We start from the raw sequence: 22992 nt of genomic DNA on the forward strand, positions 1-22992 counted from the left end.
TCCTACAGCAGACTGGTGCTAGAGAAGGAGCAAGTTGTTTTCCTCAGAAAAACAATTTCAGAAAAAGGAATTTATTATTTAAGCTTCCTATCATGCTCCATTTCAATGGCATTACACTGAGGTGACAGAAGTCATGGCGTACCTCCTAATATCGAGTTGGACTTCCTTTAACCTGGTATAGTGCAGAAACTTCATGTGGCATGGACTCACAATTCATCGGCAGTCCCCTAAAGAAATAATAAGCCATGCTGCCCCAATAACCATCCGTAAATGCGAAAGTGTTGCCGATAAAGGATGTTGTGTACTAACTGACCTCTTGGGTGTGGCCTGTTAATATCTGATGGGATTCATGTCAGGCAATCTGGGTGGCCAAATCGTCCACTCAAATTGTCCAGAATGTTCTTCAAAGCTATCATGAACAACTGTGGCCCGAACACATGGCACACTGTGGTCCATAAAATTCCATTGTTGTTTGGGAACAGAAGTCCATGAATGGCTGCATATGGTCTCCAAGTAGCTGAGGATAACCATGTCTGGTCAATGATCCATTCCATTGGACCCAGTCCATTCCATGTAAACACAGCCCACACCATTATGGAGCTACCACCAGCTTGCACAGTGCCTTGTTGACAACCTGTGTCCATGGCTTCGTGATGTCAGCTCTTACCAACTGAAATTGAGACTCATCTGACAACGCCACAGTCTTCCAGTAGCTTACAGTCCAACTGATGTGGTCAAGAGTACATGAGAGGCACTGCAGATGATATCGTGCTGTCAGCAAAGACACTCACATCGATCATCTGCTGCCACAGCCCATTAATGACAAATTTCACTGCAATGCCTAACAGATATGTTCATTGTACATCCCACATTGATTTCTTCAGTTATTTCACGCAGTGCTATTGGTCTGTTAGCACTGACAACTCTATGCAAATGTCACTACTCTCGATCATTAGGTGAATGGCGTTGGCCACTGTGCTTTCCGTCATGAGAGGTAACAGCTGAAATAGTATTCTCAGCACACTTTAGACACTGTGGCTCTCTGAATATCGAATTCCCTAACAATTTCCGAAATGGAATGCCCCATGTGCCTAGCTCCAAGTACCATTCCGTGTTCAAAGTCTGTTAATTCCCGTCATATGGCCATAATCATTTCAGAAACCTAATCACATGAATTACCTGAATACAAATGACAGTTCCACCAGTGCACTACCCTTTTATACCCTGTGCATGCAATACTATCGCCATCCTTATATGTGCATATAGCTATCCCATGACTTGGTCACCGTAGGATATGAGCAATGGACAGATGGCTTTGAGCCATCTACTGCTTTAAAGTAAGATCAAAATTGCTTAGGATTTTCCGTCAGATCAGTGGGCAGAATTTTACTTTCAAAATCGATGAACACTAATTTTGGCTTTGTTTAGTTTTTTGTTTGTCTTCCTGTAGTGATGATGGGATATTCCATGTAAAGTAGAACACACGATATTTAAAAGTTTAAAATTTGGCAATTTTCACATATCTTTTGAAAAGGCTGGACTTTTTACTGTTGGCAATAATGGTTTGTGGCCCATTATTGCTACCCCTCCATAATTTGTAGCCATTTTCATAACGCCATATGTTTTTCATGTGATAAGAGTGTCAACTACTGGAGATTTTGGACCTTCATTTCAACTAATTGGCAGGTGAGAATTAGCATATTATTATTTATATTACTGTTACATACCCTAATGTATTGCATAAGGAGTATAAAACTGAAGTAGGTTAATTATACAACAGCATGAACATTCATGTAACATGAGTCACTTTCATCGAATTAAGTTTTTATACCAAGAGATATATTAGAAATAACTGTATCTTGTTCCACAATTTGCTTCTTAGTGTGAATGTGTAACTAATATCACTACTAAAAATTCCCCAATTTCAAGCAAAATTGCAAAAAGAGAAAATTAAATGTGTAACGTGAGTCACGTAATATGAGTCACAGTTGTATTATTTTAAGGTTAGAAGAAGAGGATGCCCTTAGCAGCAGCAGAATGACAGAGTAGGAGGAGGGAAAAGTTAAAGAATGAAGTAAAATATGAAGAATTTAAGAAGCAGCATTTGGAAGAAGCTAGAAAAAGCCAGCAGAAGCAGAAACGAAAGTTTCTACAGCTGAGTCAACATAAGCAATGACTGTTGTCAGAAGAAAGAAGAGCTAAAACTGGGGGGGGAGGGGGGGAGGGGGGGGAGGAGAGAGAGAGAGAGAGAGAGAGAGAGAGAGAGAGAGAGAGAGAGAACATAGGCAATGTAAGATGCAAGATCAGCAACCTAGTAAAACAGGTTTGTCATCGTGTAAGTCACATAGTGTTCTGGATAAAGCCATGGCTTGAGTGCTGCAATTGCTTACATTAGTAAGGTACTGTCAACTATACCTGAAAATGTGAAGGTAGTTTCAATCTGCTCAGCTGGACCTGCCTCGCAATTTAAAAACAAATACATTACTGCTGCTGTACCTCAGTTTCAATCATTTAATAATGTGGAACTCTACTGGAACATATTTGCTACATCCCATGGTAAAGGAGCCGTAGCAGGAATTGGTGCAGTTGTGGAACGGCTAGTGTGGAATGCAGTAAAAAACCAAAAACTCATAGTATGTGATACTTCAACTTTCACTCAGGTAGCTGCAAGTACCACAACTATGCAAGTTTTTCCTATGTCTATTGAGGAAATTCATGGGATCAATGTGAAACTTAATCTGGTTCAAATATTTTCTTCAGCACCATCAGTGCCAAACACAAGAAATCATTCACTGCTTTCACTACAAGAAAGGAGTACTAAAACCATATCTGCTGTCTCCAAAGAATTTTGCTGCTGCAGATCATCATACTGAAGAAACTATAGAAAGTGTGAAAATTGGAGACTGGAAGAAAGTAGAATATGACAGTAAATTCAATGCTGGAGAAGTATGTGCAGTTTTTGGAAATTCTTCCCTGATCAGTGCAATGGAGCTTGCTGGTCACTATTGGAAACAGCCTGTAAAACATGATAAAATTATAAAGAAAATTAATCCACTTGATGTTGTCAAATTCAAAAGGATATTTTCAGTTCTCTGACTTTTAAATGGATTTACAGTTCATTTTCCCAGATGTCATGCTCTTATAATTTTTCACAGTGTTTGAAAAGTGAAATGTTAATATTAAGTTTATCTTATTTGGCATACAATGTCATATTTTCATTTCTCTGCTTGCAGCAAAGAAGTTTTCCCAACAAGAAGTAGCAAGCAACATGAGTCACATAATATTGAAGATTCGTTTGAAAAGTTCCCAGACAGTGCCAGACAACAGGCTGTACTGCACGTGCCCAGCTACGATGACGTAGGCAGCCTGTGCTTGGTGCTTGCTTTGCTCATACACTTTTCGTCGCATTTCTGGTGGAATTTCATGCGTGGTGGGGCATCAAGTGACGATTTGCAGCCCTGCGGCATGTTGTTGAGAGGACATACAGAGTTATACTTAGAGCAATTGTTTTATCATATCCCACCCAGATAAAGGATGCAAATAAGGAATCAGTTTTTGGCAAAATATCATTTCAAAATTAGACTCCACAGCTCGGAGTACCATAACATTTTGCTATGGGGTGACTGACAGATTTTTTTTTTTTTTTTAATTCATACTCTGCAATATTGCTATGTAGCATTTCCAACAGGTTTACATCTACACAACACTGCAAAAAGCTAGTGGGATGGAATACAAATTTCTTGCAAAAAAAAAACAGTTTCTAGTGTAGCCTACACTGGAACAGAGGACAATAAATTTCATGGCTGTTTCAAAATGTGTAAAAAATTGACAGGGTTGTCTGTGAAGCAAAGAAACTGTATAACTAACAGTTTATATTCTACTCAAGAAATAAATATGAAGCCATGAGGGGAATTAAAACCATGAAACACAGTATGCTGCCAGTCTACAATTTAGCATAGAATGGCAATCTATAAATTTCAGACATAAACAAAAATTAAGAAATAACTTCAGGCCTAGAGGAAGAACTAGACAAGTGCCTTGTGATCGAAAAACACTTTCACAGAAGGCAGATTTGTGCAATTCTGCTACAGCTGTCATTATATTTGAAACAAAATATTTAGTTCAAAACTGACCAAATTTGCCTACTTAGCTTCAAGTAAATGTTTACATATGTTCGTAAGTATATAGCATTAAGAGATCTTACAATGTCATAAAAGAAACAGGACATCAGAGACTACTCTAGCAGCATCGGAATTTCATAAACCATACTAAAAAGCTTCATTCCGCTCTAATTGCACATTTCTATGTCCACATGCACTCTGAAGTACCTGATATTCAGCTTTTCATGTGGTTTTCATGATACCAATTTTCTTGGAGGTCCAGTACTGTATTTTCATGTTTGGTTCTTTATTATGGTATAAATGTCAATCATTCCAGAAAATGAAAATTTGCCCTTGAAATAGAACAAAGTTGAAAGTGCAAATAGTGCCGAATGAAACACTTCGTTTCAAATAAACTAACTGCCTCAGTGGAAAAAACATTAATAGAAGCAAATTTCTCTATAAAACAGACAGAAATAGCTTCATTAAGACATTAATGGTTGATTGCTAATAATGTGGAAATAATATAAAATCAGAAAATTGAAACTACTAACTTATTTTCATTCTTTCATGGTTATGAGAATGTATATTAATTCACTTGATGGCTCCCAGCCACAGAAATCTGTTTTGATATAATTTGACATGGGAACTGTAAACGAAGAGACCAGCAATATTACAAAGACACGAAACATATACACGGGTCACATGGGGAAGGAGCCCCCCCCCACTATAACTCAGCTTGCTCTGCGCATGCACGGAACTGGCCGCTTGGGCACGCCAAAAAAATTTTTCCGGGTAGCATTTAGCTACTTGCTGCTACTGCTCATACGGCAAACTGACACGCTTCAAGTAGCCAGAAGCGGGAGAAAGGCACTGCTCATACGCAAATTCAGCTCTGCGCATGTGCACGAGCCCGCTGGAAACCGCTCAAATGAACCTTGAGTCGTGCACCTTTTTCAATATATTACAATATTTCACATGATATAAATATTTTTTAGAAATATGTAATGGTGTCAATTGAATAGAAACCTAGTATGCATTTTCTGTGATAAAAATCAGATCCATACTCCCAATAGTTTGAGAACGCTTTTGATCTAAAATGCACATAAGCAATAGGATGTCCCAAATTTGTAACATGAGTCACAACATAAATTACATTCTTGTTCCTTAAATTTAATGCTCTTCCCTACTTAAATAACACTTCAAGATCTTTGCCTGAATAACACAATTTATAATGATGATTTACAAAAGAAAATATGGGTTTACAGATTGATAAAAAGTCAATATAAGACACTGATTTCAAAATGTAACATGAGTCGTCACCATGGAATCTCCCTGATGTACTCCTTTCCAAAATACAATATGAAGTGTCAATAATATTGAGATTTGGTGACTATAGTGGCCAGGGGAGATGCAACAATTCAATCCTCGAGCTCATAGAATCTGTCCTGGATGATGCAAGCAGTGTGAACAGGGGCCCTGTCATCTTGGAACACAGCGTCACCATTGGGGAACAAACATACCACTTGATGGGCCTGATCAGCCAAGATGGTCATATAACCCACAGCAGTAATGTAAGTAAACATGAGACCCATAGAATACCACTATATGGCTGTCCAAGTCATCTTCAAACCCCCATCATGTTTTACTCTTGGCATGTAAACCAAGCCAGAAGTTGGAAACAGTGTAAAACTCATCCAATCACGTGACTTTTTTCCTTTGCGCTGCAGACCAGGTTTTACGACTTAAGACACCACATTTTGCTACGGGCAATTGCATCACTAATGAGCAATTTTAGAATTCTAGGTCACCCTTGAACTCTAAGCTTATGGAGATCCCTTCATGTTGTTTTGGGCCGACGGGATTTGTGAGTGCAGCTTTCAGTTCTGCAATGACTTTTGCAGCTGTTGCCCACATATTTTTCTTCACAATTCTCTTCAGTGACCATCCATCACAACTGCTCAACACATACTTTTGTTCCACATGTGACTTAGCAGATGTTTACTGCTTTTCCTATATGCAGCGTAAATCTTCAATATGGTGCCTCCTGAAAAACCGAACACCTTGGCTATCTTGGTTGCAGAAGCACCCACCATAGTTAACTCCAATATAACGCATTCACAACTACAGTGAACACTGTTCTGACCACGACTGACTCTTGCAACATATTGTGGACCTTGCACAGTTGCTGTTCTTGGTCAAATAGAGCACTGCAGCCCACAGGATTGGTTGAAACCTTCATTTATGTTGAAGCAGTCATTTCTCGCAGGGTTTCCATATTTTTTATCCATCCCCTTTATTTACAATTGTAGTATATGATGGTCTTACGATCACCGATTCCCTGTTCTACATTAATCGAGTCCAAATGTTTGAGCCTGTTTGTGACCAAGATGTGTAAAATGTTACCCTTATGAGCTGGTTCTCTGATTGACAGCTCAAGGTAATTTTCGGATAAGGCATGTAGAACAATTTCACGGAAGCTCAAAATTTAGTGTGAACGTCAATGTGAGATGCTTTTACTAGTTTCCACAATGAAACATTGTCTCAAAATATGGCAGAAAACCCAAAGAGATTCTGGTCATATGTAAAGGACACCAGTGACAAAAAAAAACAGTCAATATCGCCACTGCGCGACAGCGATGGAAATGTTACTGATGATGGTGCCACTAAAGCAGAGTTACTAAATACAGTTTTCCGTAACTCCTTCACAAAAGAAGACAAAGTAAATATTCCAGAATTCGAAACCAGAACAGCTGTTAGAATGAGTGACATAAAAGTAGATATCTTAGGTGTTGCAAAACAACTCATATCACTTAAGAAAAGCAAGTCTTCCGGTCCAGATGGTATACCAATCAGGTTCCTTTCAGAGTATGCAGACACAATAGTGCCTTTATTAGCAATCATATACAACTACTCACTTGACGAAAGGTCTGTTCATAAATACTGGAAAGTAACACGGATCACACCAATATTCGAGAAAGGAAATAGGAGTAACCAACTGGATTACAGTCCCATATCACTGACCTCAATTTGCAGTAGGATTTTGGAGCATACACTGTACTCGAACATTATGAATCACCTTGAAGAAAATGAATTATTGGTACATAACCAACACGGATTCAGAAAATATCGTTCTTGTGCAACACAGCTAGTTCTTTATTCCCATGAAGTAATGAGTGCTGTCGACAAGGGATCTCAGATCAATTCCATATTCCTATATTTCCAGAAGGCTTTTGATACCGTTCCTCACAAGTGACTATGAATCAAATTGCGTGCATATGGAGTATCGTCTCAGATGTGTGACTGGATTCATGATTTCCTCTCAGAGAGGTCACAGTTCGTAGTGATAGACAGTAAATCATCGAGTAGAACAGAAGTGATATCTGGCGTTCCACAAGGTAGCGTCATAGGCCCTCTGCTGTTCCTGATTTACATAAATGACCTAGGTGATAATCTGAGCAGCTCCCTTATATTGTTTGCAGATGACGCTGTAATTCTCCATCTAGTAAAATCATCAGACAATCAATTCCAATCACAAAATGATCTAGAAAGAATTTCTGTATGGTGCGAAAAGTGCAACAGCACTAAAGAAAGAAAAGTGCGAGGTCATCCACACGGGTACTAAAAGAAATCCGATAAATTTTGGGTATACAATAAATCACACAAATCTAAGAGCTGTCAATTCAACTAAATACCTAGGAAATACAATTACAATTGGTAAGACACAGAGATAATATTGTGGGAAAAGCGAAACAAAGACTGCGCTTTGTTAGCAGAACACTTAGAAGATGTGACACCCACTAAAGAGACAGCTTACATTACACTTGTCCATCCTCTGCTGGAATATTGCTGCGTGGTGTGGGATCCTTACCAGGTAGGATTGACGGAGGACATCTAAAAAGAGCAAAGAAGGGCAGCTAGTTTTGTGTTATCGCGCAAATATGGGTCAGAGTGTTACTGATATGATACGCGAGTTGGGGTGGCAGTCACTGAAACAAAGGCGGTTTTCTTCGCGGCGAGATCTATTTATGAAATTTCGATCACCAACTTTCTCTTCCGAATGTGAAAATATTTTGTTGACATTGACCTATATAGGGAGAAAGGATCATCATAATAAAGTAAGAGAAATCAGAGCTCAAGCGGAAAGATCTAGGTGTTCCTTTTTCCCACGCGCCATTCAAGAGTGGAAAGGTAGAGAAATAGTATGAAAATGGTTCGATGAATCCTCTGCCAGGTACTTACATGTGAATTGCAGAGTAAGCATGAAGATGTAGATTTCACGTGATTCCCCGTGCCATCTACTTGCCCTAACACTTGAGTCTCCCATTCTATAGTTCATAAGTTCAAACCTCTGTCCTATTCTCTAACATGACCATGAAATTTAAATGAAATCTTAGTCGGAAAGTTCTACCACTACTGCTCCTGTGTCAAAAGTTCTATAAAAGCAACTGATTACCTTTAATACTTATCTTCAACCACATTATTTCACAGTCAAATACTGTACTAATCTCGATACATATTATTGTATTGTTTATGGTTACACGCACGTCTCCAACTCCAACATCAAACAATCTCTGCAATAATGATTCCATTAGAAATTTACAATTTCATTATTGATAACATCTGGTTTCAATCAGTTACCTGACCCTGAAACTTTGCAGACATTATTACCATTACAACAACAACTAGCTCTGTGAGCTTTCCATGAACACTTCTGCAATGAACTAATACTATATTAAAATTCTATTTGTCAAATCTGCCATGACAAATGCTACTTCCTGTTATTAATGGGGCTGATATTCTCCTCCTTTGAATTTATAACACAATTTATCAGGCCTATGGAGGAATGAGGGACTTCTCTGTTCTCGGAACAATGTTTCTACCCCACTCAATAACGCAACTAGCAATGTTTAAGTGCTGATGATGGCCTCTGAACCCAGGCACCATGCATAATTTGTGCCAACATGAACCATGATTCGCAGCTGGTTGCACCCAATGTACTCAATCGTTGCCAGCAAAGCCTCCTCCACATCTTTGGATACTGGGCTTTGTTCCTGACCTGCTTGACCTAGGCAGCCCAATCACTTTCCTAATGTTGAAGCTCCCACTGACGAGCAATCTCACCATCTTCACTTGCCCAGACCTTTCAGAAAGTCTGTCCCCCAATCCCGACAGCTGAGGTGCCCCACACTGCTTAGATGTACTTTCAACAGTGGGCAAGATCACAAATCTCTTTTCAAAGCATAAAGCCAAGTGTCTAGTGCCAATTTTTGCCCTCCTCCAAGAGATTCAGGAACCCATTACTATTTGCCGTTCACACTAAGGTGAATGTAGACCAGCCAGGCGAGGGCATAAGAAGGTGCTGAGGCCTCAGAGATCGCAGACAATAATATACAAACAAAACATGCCATAGCTTTTGCCTCAACGCTACCGTAGTCCATTGTAGCAGTGTGAAACCCAATTAACATGACATGTGCAGCTTCCCACTGTTTCTGGACAGCGGCCAATTTAACCTTTAACCTGCATTTTGTCTATGCAACAAGGAATACAACACTAACCTAAGCAATCACTAGATGCAATCATAGTACTATTACTTCTGGGTATCAATCCACTACTATTCACTTCTATGTAGAAGCATGTGAGAAAAAGACTAAATTAAAATGCTATGTAGAAACAGCAACTGTTGTTGGCTGTTCCACTAACTTCTGTGGCTGTAGCTACTGAAGCTCCAATGTTATGTTTATAGTCAATGATAGAGTACGTACTATAATTTCTATCATTCAGCTGGAACTGAAATTATTTAGGCTGTAGATAAAAGTTTGTACGAATCAAAGATATGGAATGAAATGTCACGTGGCTAGGGCCTCCCGTCAAGTAGACAGTTGCCTGGTGCAAGTCTTTTTAGCTGACACAACTCTTGGTGACTTGCATGTCGATGGGAATGAGATGGTGATGAGGACAACACAACACCCAGTCCCTGATTGGAGAAAATTTCCAACCCAGCCGGGAATTGAACTCAGGCTTCTTTGCAGGGCATTTCATCACACTGACCACTCAGCTATTGAGGCAGACAATCAAAGATATAATGACTACCTTTAAAAATGAACTTGTGCACTTATCTGTATCCGCGAGGATGCCATGTCTCTCTTACGCAAGACCTGAAGTATCCACATGCCAGTTCCATGTCTCCAGAATAACACTTACAATCACTGTACAGGCATGTGACTTTCCTAGCTGCATTAATTACTGTGACTCCTTTGGGGTGATGTTTATTTTAAAACAGTGAACGTATCTACAAGACTGAAACTAGTTTCTGCATCAACAGGGGTGTGTGAGGCAAAAAGAATGGAGCCTAACATGCCATCAACACTGAGGCTGTCAGAGAAAGAAGACGTGTTCAGATTAGAAAAGTATGGGAAAGGAAATCAACCATGTCCTTCTAAAAGGATCTATCCTGGCAACAGAAACCATGTAATGGCAACAGAAACCACGGAATGTCTAAATCTGGGTGGCCAGACAGCTAAGAATCCAGTTTCTTAATCACTGCATCAACTAGTTCTGTAAGAAGAAAAAGGTGTATTATTAAATTGTGCAGGTGGTGAAGTAGCCACTGTTCTTACCAATGCAGACAAAACTGATACAGAAAACAGATAAAGAATGTGATACCCATATAGGGAAACTGCTATTCCTCTTGGAGATGTAAGAGTTAATATTACATATAGCTTTTATTTAAAAATTGCTCAGCAGGAAAGTAATGGTATAGAAGGTATATAAATTATAAGTTTATGTTGTTAAGGGCACCTAAACTCTGGAGGAATAGTGGAAAGATGCAAAACACAGATGTTGTCTAACAGCAAAAAGCTGTCAAGCATGGATATATTTTCAATGGAAGTGGATTTTCCTAAAGGCATTATGGCCACAAAAGAATACTGTTTAGCAAGGGTTCCTTCCATGAAACAGATAAGGTATCTAGCGTCATGTTTGTTTTTACTATTACGGTAATCATTTCTTTCCTTCTCTACATTTTTATTTGTGTACAAGAAATTGAAGTACAAAACAATGAGTTTTGAACAACATACTTTCAGGAATAATCTATACTACAAAAACTGTCCGAATGAAGTATTTATAATACAATACAGCCATGGCAAAGTCATGAAGGAGGCACGGGACCATATTGAAAAATACGCACAATCTGCAAAATCCTGGATAGATCACTGAGGGAAAAGACATTGACTGAATGCAAAAATCTGATTTTTCATTCCTTATTTGAAATAGGCCTAACCGAAACTAAAATTCACACAATAAGTGTTGAACAAAGATTTAAAGAGCAGAAACATTAAACACAACTCAAAAAGCCAACTAAATCAACTGTCACAGAAATGCACCTTGCCTACGAGCCTGAAACAAAAATATGAAGATACAGGAAACTGGTGCAAGTAACAAAGTTTCTCAGACAGTGTAATAAAGATGATAATTTAGATTCAAGTGACAGGAAAATTTAACTAATGGAGACAGAGTCTTTAACTTAAGTAAATCATGGGAACTAGCATTTAGGGTATGTCTTATGTCATTTTCCTGGCATAGCTTTTCAGATGATTGTGAATTTCTGGTGACTCAAATATCGGCAAGAAACAATCACTAGGGCAGTGCACAGATTCTCCCAGTCATAGCTTAGTTAGAGTCCAAACAGCAAACAATGAAATATGCTCTCACCATACTATTAATACATACGATTAATACATCTGATGAAGTACTACACTACTGGCCATTAAAATTGCTACGCCATGAAGATGACATGCTACATGCGCGAAATTTAACCGACAGGAAGAAGATGCTGTGATATGCAAATGATTAGCTTTTCAGAGCATTCACACCAGGTTGACGCCGGTGGCGACACCTACAACGTGCTGACATGAGGAAAGTTTCCAACCGATTTCTCAAACACAAACAGCAGTTGACCGGCGTTGCCTGGTGAAACATTGTTGTGATGCCTCGTGTAAGGAGGAGAAATGTGAACCATCACGTTTCCGACTTTGATAAAGATCGGATTGTACCCTATCGCGATTGCGGTTTATCGTATCGCGACATTGCTGTTCGCTTTGGTCGGGATCCAATGACTGTTAGCAGAATAAGGAATCGGTGGGTTCAGGAGGGTAATACAGAACGCAGTGCTGGATCCCAACAGCCTCATATCACTAGCAGTCGAGATGACAGGCATCTTATCCGAATGGCTGTAATGGAATCAACAGATGGGGACATTTGCAAGACAACAACCATCTGCACCAACAGTTCAACAATGTTTGCAGCAGCAGGGACTATCAACTCTGAGACCATGACTGCGGTTACCCTTGACACTGCATCACAGACAGAAGCGCCTGCGATGGTGTACTCAACGGCGAACCTGGGTGCACGAATGGCAAATCGTCATTTTTTCGGATGAATCCAGGTTCTGTTTACAGCATCAAGATGATCACATCTGTGTTTGGCGACATCGCGATGAACGCACATTGGAAGCGTGTATTCGGCACCGCCATACTGGCGTATCACCCGGCGTGATGGTATGGTGTGCCACTGGTTACACGTCTCGGTCATCTGTTGTTCGCACTGACGGCACTTTAAACAGTGGACGTTACATTTCAGATGTGTAACGACCCGTGGCTCTACCCTTCATTCGATCCCTGCAAAAGCCTACATTTCAACAGGATAATGCACGACCGCATGTTGCAGGTCCTGTATGGGTCTTTCTGGATACAGAAAATGTTCGACTGCTGCCCTGGCCAGCACATTCTCCAGATCTCTCACTATTGAAAACGTCTGGACAATGGTGGCCGAGCAACTGGCTCGTCACAATACGTCAGTCACTACTCCTGATGAAGTGCATGGACAGCTGTACCTGTACACGCCATCCAAGCTCTGTTTGACTCAATGCCCAGGTGTATCATGATCGTTATTATGGCCAGAGGTGGTTGTGTGGGTACTGATTTCTCAGGATCTATGCACCCAAATTGCGTGAAAATGTAATCAAACATGTCAGTTCTAGTATATTTGTCCAATGAATACCCATTTGTTGTTGTTGTTGTGGTCTTCAGTCCTGAGACTGGTTTGATGCAGCTCTCCATGCTACTCTATCCTGTGCAAGCTTCTTCATCTCCTAGTACCTACTGCAACCTATATCCTTCTGAATCTACTTGGTGTATTCATCTCTTGGTCTCCCTCTACGATTTTTACCCTCCAAGCTGCCCTCCAATACTAAATTGGTGATCCCTTGATGCCTCAGAACATGTCCTACCAACCGATCCCTTCTTCTAGTCATGTTGTGCCACAAACTTCTCTTCTCCCCAATCCTATTCAACACCTCCTCATTAGTTATGTGATCTACCCATCTAATCTTCAGCATTCTTCTGTAGCACCCCATTTCGAAAGCTCCTATTCTCTTCTTGTCTAAACCATTTATAGTCCATGTTTCACTTCCATAAATGGAACGCTACATTCAATTACTTTCAGAAACGACTTCCTGACACTTAAATCTATACTCGATGTTAACAAATTTCTCTTCTTCAGAAACGCTTTCCTTCCCATTGCCAGTCTACTTTTTATATCCTCTCTACTTCAACCATCATCAGTTATTTTGCTCCCCAAATAGCAAAACTCCTTTACTACTTTAAGTGTCTCATTTCCTAATCTAATACCCCCAGCATCACCCGACTTAATTCAACTACATTCCATTATCCTTGTTTTGCTTTTGTTGATGTTCATCTTACATCCTCAAAACACTATCCATTCCGTTCAACTGCTCTTCCATGTCCTCTGCTGTCTCTGACAGAATTACAATGTCATCGGTGAACCTAAAAGTTTTTATTTCTTCTGCATGGATTTTAATACCTACTCCAAATTTTTCTTTTGTTTCCTTCACTGCTTGCTCAATATACAGATTGAATAACATCGGGGTGAGGCTACAACCCTGTCTCACTCCCTTCCCAACCACTGTTTCCCTTTCGTGCCCCTCAACTCTTATAACTGCCATTTGGTTTCTATACAAATTGTAAATAGCCTTTCGATCCCTGTATTTTACTCCTGCCACCTTCAGAATTTGAAAGAGAGTATTGCAGTCAACATTGTCAAAAGATTTCTCTAAGTCTACAAATGCTAGGAACGTAGGTTTGCCTTTTCTTAATCTAGCTTCCAAGATAAGTCGTAGGGTCAGTATTGCCTCACGTGTTCCAATATTTCTACGGAATCCAAACTGATCTTCCCCAAGGTCGGCTTCTACTAGTTTTTCCATTTGTCTGTAAAGAATTCGTGTTAGTATTTTGCAGCTGTGACTTATTAAACTGATAGTTTGGTAAATTTCACATCTGTCAACGCCTGCTTACTTTGGTATTGGAATTATTATATTCTTCTTGAAGTCTGAGGGAATTTCACCTGTCTCATACATCTTGCTCACCAGATGGTAGGGTTTTGTCAGGACTGGCTCTCCAAAGGCCGTCACTAGTTCTAATGGAATGTTGTCTACTCCCGGGGCCTTGTTTCGACTCAGGTCTTTCAGTGCTCTGTCAAACTCTTCACGCAGTATCATATCTCCCATTTCATCTTCATCTACATCCTCTTCCAATTCCATAATATTGTCCTCAAGTACATCATCCTTGTACAGACCCTCTATATAATCCTTCCACCTTTCTGCTTTCCCTTCTTTGCTTAGAACTTGGTTTCCATCTGTGCTCTTGATATTCATACAAGTGGGTCTCTTCTCTCCAAAGGTCTCTTTAATTTTCCTGTAGGCAGTATCTATTTTACCCCTAGTGAGACAAGCCTCTACATCCTTACATTTGTCTTCTAGCCATCCCTGCTTAGCCATTTTGCACTTCATGTCGATCTCATTTTTGAGACGTTTGTATTCCTTTTTGCCTGCTTCATTTACTGCATTTTTATATTTTCTCCTTTCATCAATTAAATTCAATATTTCTTCTGTTACCCAAGGATTTCTACTAGTCCTCGTCTTTTTACCTACTTGATCCTCTGCTGCCTTCACTACTCCATCCCTCAAGGCTACCCATTCTTCTTCTAATGTATTTCTTTCCCCCTTTCCTGCCATTTGTCCCCTTACACTCTCCCTGAAACTCTATACAACCTCTCGTTTAGTCCGTTTATCCAGGTCCCATCTCCTTAAATTCCCAACTTTTTGCAGTTTCTTCAGTTTTAATCTACAGTTCATAAACAATAGGTTGTGGTCAGAGTCCACATCTGCCCCTGGAAATGTCTTACAATTTAAAACCTGGTTCCTAAATCTCTGTCTTACCATCATATAATCTATCTGAAATCTGTCATTATCTCCAGGCTTCTTCCATGTATACAACCTTCTTTTATGACTCTTGAACCAAGTGTTAGCTATGATTAAGTTGTGCTCTGTGCAAAATTCTACCAGGCAGCTTCCTCTTTCATTTTTAGCCCTAATCCATATTCACCTACTATGTTTCCTTCTCTCCCTTTTCCTACTCTCAAATTCCAGTCACCCATGACTATTAAATTTTCATCCTATCTGAATAATTTCTTTTATTTCATCATACATTTCTTCGTCATCTGCAGAGCTAGTTGGCATATAAACTTGCACTACTGTAGTAGGCGTGGGCTTCGTGTCTATCTTGGCCACAATAATGCATTCACTATGCTGTTTGTAGTAGCTTACTCGCATTCCTATTTTTTTTATTCATTATTAAACCAACTCCTGCATTACCCCTATTGAACTTTGTATTTATAGCCCTGTATTCGCCTGACCAAATGTCTTGTTCCTCCTGCCACCGAACTTCAGTAATTCCCACTATATCTAACTTTAACCTATCCATTTCCCTTTTTAAATTTTCTAACCTACCTGCCCGATTAAGGGAGCTGACATTCCATGCTCCAATCCGTAGAACGCCAATTTTCTTTCTCCTGATAACGACGTCCTCTTGAGTAGTTCCCGCCTGGAGATCCGAATGGGGGACTATTTTACCCCCAGAATATTTTACCCAAGAGGACGCCATCATCATAAACCATACAGTAAAGCTGCATGCCCTCAGGGAAAAATTACGGCTGTAGTTTCACCTTGGTTTCAGCCGTTCACAGTACCAGCACAGCAAGGCCGTTTTGGTTAGTGTTACAAGGCCAGATCAGTCAATCATCCAGACTGTTGCCCCTTCAACTACTGAAAAGGCTGCTGCCCCTCTTCAGGAACCGCACGTTTGTCTGGCCTCTCAACAGATACCCCTCCGTTGTGGTTGCACCTACGGTACGGCTATCTGTATCGCTGAGGCAAGCAAGCCTCCCCACCAACGGCAAGGTCCATGGTTCATGGGGCTATACCCGTTTATCATCTGCATTTCTTCTTGGTGTAGCAATTTTAATGGCCAGTAGTGTATATGCACCACCTACCATGATACTCCGTGTAGGAGCAGCTGTAAGGAATTCTGCCACTGGGGCGTCAAGGTAGACTGCACAGACAGTAGTTGAAATACCATATAAACAGGCAACGGCAACTCTGCTACTTAGCCACAGACACATAAAACAACAGAATGGATGGCTAAACCATTTTTTCTGAGCTTTTGCGAGTAGTTTGATATGAAGAACTGAATAAATAAGATATATTAAACAAAACTGAAGGACAGATCACATCTGCAGGGAAGACAACTAAATTAGGAGCATGATTTGTCCCTTACTTTTATATTACTTATACAAAAGCCTTAGTTTAAGTTGAAGCATTATCAGCAACTGTTGTTTTATTCATAATCCCTGTTATACTTGACTATCAATGTTCTTTTGTATTACTACATATTACTTGTTGAAAGCATGACAAATGCTCACATATCTCAGATGATTATCATAAAAGTGATGTGACTTAGAAAGAGGAGAGGAAGGGTGCTGACAGTACGATTCAAGTAGGCCCCATCCCATACACTGACCCTCACAGTGCGAGGAGCAGTTTGGAGACGGGGCACCTCCCTCACAGGCAAGCACCACCTCCCTCACACAGTGCAGCCCCTCTACTTTGCTGTTCACAGTGACTGACTACAAATACAGGTGAGAAACACCATGCTAACATACATTTAAAAATTTTGTGTATTCCAATATGAAACTGGTATAACATAGCAATATTTCTGATAACAACATTTCAATAGTCATATTTAATGCTACAAATCACACAATGACTAAATGGAAGTGCTTTCAGCCATGCCCACTAAAACACTACTATACACCACACCACTAACAGCTTAAGTTGGAGCCAATCACACAAAAAAACTATTTGTCTGAAGCCTTTTAACCTCTGTCAGTTCGGAACTTTGGAGTTCAAGATAAAGTGTGTTCACAGACTTACACTATAATATCACACTAGTTGAAATATATGCATGTTCTTAAAACAAGCACAACACGCTATTTAGCATTATTTTGAAGTAGGGCCTAACTTTAAAAGCTGATAATAGTAAACAAGCTTTTTGAAACTGTCACTTACAGAAATAGGTGGGGCACTGTTGTATCACCTCATAGAAAACACGTTTACTTTAAATAGCCTATCCCAACCCAAAGGATGATGATCAAGCGTCAACAGTTTCACACTAATAATTATGAAACTAATGAATTATTTGCTAACATTCAACTTATTTTACAGGATAATAACAAAAATGCTCTACATTTTACAAATATTCATTAATATCCTTTAATAAACATGGCAATCAAATTATGTCGAAGTCACGTTTCACGACAAGTTCTGGAATCCTGGGCTCGAACAAGAGACAGACTGTACTCATGGCAGAACCAAAGGGGGTCAGGAGGAGGAGGGGGGTGAAACCACACCATATTAACTACGGGGAGAGAAACCACACAATAAACTCAGTTTCAGTGCTGGCAAAAGTGGGCTAAAACCACTGTTGTTTGAAGTCCCTCTGTAAATCAATCAATCAGCCTCCTTTAGAATTTAATATCAGTTGTCTACTATAATATCATAAGCACAACACACTGTAGCCATGATCACGAGAAGCTTTCAGTTTGTATTCAATAACAATTAGAACTCTTCTTGAAGATCCAGAATAGTCGCGTGTTACTATCGTTCATTTCATGGTCATGTTACGATCTTTCATATTATATGCTGCAGCATTATATTAATTAATGTTTAAGATGATGTAAGAAAGTAAGTTATACCGACTCATCTTAAAGGATACATTACCTTGTTGCATTTCGTGCCAAAGACAACTTGTCTGTCGCTCAGCCACTGCGAACAAAACACCTTGTTCATGTTATTAAGAGATACAGAGTATTCTTTAAACATTTCGTGTGTAAGTATGTGACGTGAAGCATATTCAGCACGCACACATCTGGTGTCATTCCCACCCAGCTCACGTCCTCTCACAAAGTCCACAAAATTGTACGAAGTTCGAAGAATTTCTTTCTCGGCAACAGCGTTATCTTCCTCATCTGAACCTTCATACACGACGAAATCCTCTGGCTTGTCCGGTTTACGTGCTCTTTCAAGTCGTATCGTCCGCAGACGAGAATGCCACTCTTCCAAGCGAGTAGGTGTAGCGCATGGTGGTCTGGTTCCATAAATTGGAACTCGCTGAGTATGTGCCATGGCTTGTAGTGCGGCTTTTTGGTTTATGTTTGTGTTTAAACCATTTGTAACCTGCAAACAATAAGTTTGTATTATACTTACGAGGTTCCGCTGGCGGATAAGAGCATCAACAAGCCAACAAAGAAATGTTATTACCTAAACAAAGTTCTCCGTCGGCGAATATTAGAATCCGAGGCATTGCATTTCATTCTATGTCTTTGCTGTTATGGATTTCCTTATTTTTAATAAACAGCATTACACAAACTACTACAAAAATATACCAACAAACGTTTCTATGCATCGATACATCGATCTATCGACACGTAGTGCCATCGATGTCGAATCTCACCTGAGGCATCAAAGTACACGTGTCAAGCCGGGTTTCCACGAATGGTCCTCTTACATACGAGCATTCTCCCACCACCACTCGCGTTAATCAACTTAAAAGTTGTGGAAACACTCTACTTGCGCACTGTCATGACAACGTACGTGCAAGCTACGAAAGTTGAAAGATATTTTTGCACGACGTCGCTTCCCCCCCATCGCTTCAGCAACAGCTGATAGATGGCTCTGCCCCGTTTAGTCCGACAGCGTAGATTAGAATCGTTTGTTTATGTACGTGGAAAGTTAGCGTCATGCCAGAACAATATGCTTTGTCTTCTACTAAGTAAATAAATACTTTATAAAATTCTGAAACAGTCCGACTGAACTGTTGTTCTAGTATTCAGGAACTCCTTATAATTACTTAATTGCAACAGGTAGCACACCATCGTTTGAAGTGACGAAATGGATTAACACTAGAACCGCCGGAACTAGTACTATACTTAGAATCGCCGATGTGATCAAAGTGACCACATTCTTTGTAAGTACATGCTGTGCTTTTTAATGTAAATGAAATATTAATGACCTTGATAACAATGTATCACTTTAATTACGTTTAATAACAGTATCATTGTATTTTACAACAACAATGGGAACATAATATTACTAATATTAAAGAACATAGCTCACAACATTTATCTACAACCATACTAACTGTACAGCAGTAGTTTTAAAATTAATAAAAATTAATCTTACTGGAGAAACTAAGTACCCATGAATATGTTAAGAGAAAGACCAATCATAAAATATGACCATGTATAGTACCTAATCCTACTTACAAGCATTACAAACTACTGTCTTTATTACTTTATATGTATACGGCCTACAAACATATATCTTGCATTTACCGCACACTTCATTTGCCTTGTTTCTGCATTTCCTCGTTTGGCATTGTTATATTACTTTCGCAGGAATTTCCTCCTCTTCTATTTCTTCATCACCATCGTCCTTTTCTTCCTTTTCTTTTCCATCCCTTGGCATCCTTTCCTGATTTCTGGTTTCCATATAGGCTCTACGTAATTCTTCTGCTAGATTTAGGATGAAATTCCTCCTACTTATTTTGATCCCTGTCAATAGCTTGAAAATGATCCATTCGTTGATCGCTGCTAAATCAAGGATACTGTGAAATACGTGTACAGGCCATCGACGAGTACCAGAGCGGACAGAATATTTCCTCGTCATCTGGTCCAAGACATCTGCAGCAAATTTTGTGCTATTGTAGAAGCTCACTGTTTCGGGAAGGTGTTTCGAATTATTTCGTATTTCAACATCTGTGTGCATGGTGCTATACAGAAGAACATTTTTCTTCTTTTTCCCTTGGTAAACAGAGTACCACCTTCCCTTTTCAGGAGAACAGACATATAAAGAGAAGTTTTCATTTTTTTATAGTGTTCGGAATTTCATTTCTTGCACGCTTGATAGTGCCGACAAGACTAGTTTTCTCTTTTTCCAGTCTCTCCACAAGTGTGACCGTAGTGAAAAAATTATCAGTAGTCTCATTTCGCCCCTTATTGCGATATGGAGCTACCAACTTCATTACTACTTGTTCTGGAAGTTTCCCATTAGGTGCCCTCTGTTCGTTCTTTCCTACGTAAGGGAACCCATTACAAAGATATTTTGTTTCTACATCCGCTAGAAACCAGAATTTGATTCTGAATTTATCAGGCTTATTCGGCATATATTGCAAATACGGACACCTGGTTCTGCTGGGGTAAAGTTGTTTGTCCACAGTGACATTTGATCCAGGTATGTATTTCAACTGACAGTTTTCTATAAAATGGTTCCAAGTAGTTGATATAAATGCAAATTTGTCACTTTTCAAACGTTCCGACCGTGTATTTTTTTCATCAAAACGCAGATATTTCAAAATTTCTCGAAACCTGTTTCTGCTCGTTGTGTCAGTGAAAAATGGGGTTCCCCACTTTTTCGACCACAACTCATCTACTTCAATACATCTGGCACCAGGAACATATAATAAAGCAAGAAATGCATCTAATTCTTCTAAATGCGAACTCCAGGAATCATTTCCAAGAAGCCGTTGTGCCTCTGCTTCTGTGCATTTCTTTATGTGTTTCAACATTGACTGATCAACTAAAAGGCGCCAGGCACTCGAAACATTATCATTTGAGACGTGCCACTTTACGTGTGGAGTAGGTCCCCATGTTTCTTTCAATATATTCTGTTGACCTATCCTACCTGGAGTAGTAACACCGAAGTCTGCTACAGTCCACTCCTTGATCCCGTACTTCTCCAGGAGTTTTGAGCCAGGTTCTGGAAGTGAACCCTCACTTCGTCCTCCTCTTCTACGTCGATTCTGTATTGGTCCACTTACAGGAGGTGCAGTTCTTTTTTTACCCAGGATAGGTCCTTCTCTAGCATTGTTTATATTACTGCTTGGTCCTGGTTCAGCAACTGCCTGAGGAAAGAGACAATTAGAAAGCTACAACTCATTATTAAGATAACATACCACACAATAAAATTGCAGTAACAGAAGTAGCAGTAGAAGTGTCAGCTCTATTATAATAGTGATCATTATTTATATAGTAACAATAATAATAATAACAATAATAATAATATAAGTGAATGTAAATTACCTTCATCTTCAGTCTTGGAGCTGTCATTCTCCACATTAGTGACAGGTTGGTAATCTTCATCTGTAGAATCTTCCACAAGATCCCCAACTTCAGGATCATTTTCAGCATCCGATTCATACAAAAGTGTGACAATTTCTTCATCTGAAAGTGGCCGTGGCTGTGGTTTGTATCACTATGACATCTGAGCCATGTCTACTGCTCTGAGACCAGTACTCAAATAATCAGTCTTGTTTATGCAAAACCCAATAGCAAACAATAAATGACATATTGCATTGTTGAGCTTTTAAATTCAAACAATGCGCATAAACTTCAGTAACCAACATATTTAGTACATTCAACAATTATAGCATTGTTGCTAAGAATAAATCCGGGGAGTGACGCACAACAATCTTTAAATAACATGTTTTCAAATATACATGTAACGTGGTCAAAGTGACCACTCAGCGGTTTTAAGTATAAGTGGTCATTCATAGAAAACTAATGAAGATAAAATAAATATTGGACTATTTATATGATCTACATAAACATCTAGGAAAAGTCATTAACTCACAACAGCATAGATTAAAAATTTACCGAATAATAACATGTTAAAATATAAAAAGTGGTCAAATTGACCACTCGGCGGTCCCAGTGTTAAGACGAATTGAAATATATAGTATTATCTTTCTGATGTTTGCATTTCAGCAAAACAGACAATACTATGAAAGTATTTTTTATTTTAGTGTAATGATAAAAACTGTTTGTTTAGAATGGTAGAGAAGTAGCTTACAGGGTGATTCGATGAGCTCTCTGCCACACTTCATTGTGAACTGCAGAGTAATCATGTAGAAATAGTATTTTAGAGAAAATATTAAAGTGAAATGGAAATTTATTTGTGGCTTTGGGGAAGTTACTGTTGCCCTTGTTAAATTCCTACATAAGTATAACAGAGTTTGTTTTGTGACTATCGTTCCACATGGGACACACCATTTCGTAAACTATTAGAGAGTTCAATATTCCAAAATGCACAGTGTCAAGAGTGTGCGAGAATACCAAACATCAGCCGTTACCTCTCACCACAGACAACACAGTGATCAACGGCGTTCACTTAACACGCGAGAGCAGCAGCTTTTGTGTAGCGTTGTCAGTGCTTACAGACAACAACACTGGCTGAAATAACCGCAGAAATCAATGTTGAACGTACGATGAATATATCTGTTAGGACATTGCGGCGTTAATGGGCTATGGTAGGAGATGACCAACATGGGTGCATTTGCTGACAGCACGACATCATCTGCAATGCCTCCTCTGTGCTTGTGACCATATCAGTTGGAGTATAGTGATTAGAGGACCTTGGTGT

At 39.5% G+C, this 22992-nt stretch overlaps 1 protein-coding gene across 1 annotated transcript in view; it reads right to left on the minus strand.

Annotated features, from left to right (window-relative positions):
• Nucleotides 1-18994, minus strand: part of LOC126198555 (DDB1- and CUL4-associated factor 12 homolog) — an 81242-nt gene extending 62248 nt beyond the window's left edge. Inside the window, exons 1-2 of the mRNA XM_049934978.1 lie at nt 18835-18994; nt 18295-18750 (exon numbers count right to left, since the gene is read on the minus strand). Of these exons, the coding sequence (XP_049790935.1) occupies nt 18295-18699 (405 nt within the window). The 5' untranslated portion in view covers nt 18700-18750; nt 18835-18994. The remainder of the gene's footprint in view (nt 1-18294; nt 18751-18834) is intronic.
• Nucleotides 18995-22992: the final 3998 nt, after the last annotated feature.

Source organism: Schistocerca nitens, chromosome 8, assembly GCF_023898315.1.
Source record: "Schistocerca nitens isolate TAMUIC-IGC-003100 chromosome 8, iqSchNite1.1, whole genome shotgun sequence".
Lineage (NCBI taxonomy): Eukaryota > Metazoa > Arthropoda > Insecta > Orthoptera > Acrididae > Schistocerca > Schistocerca nitens.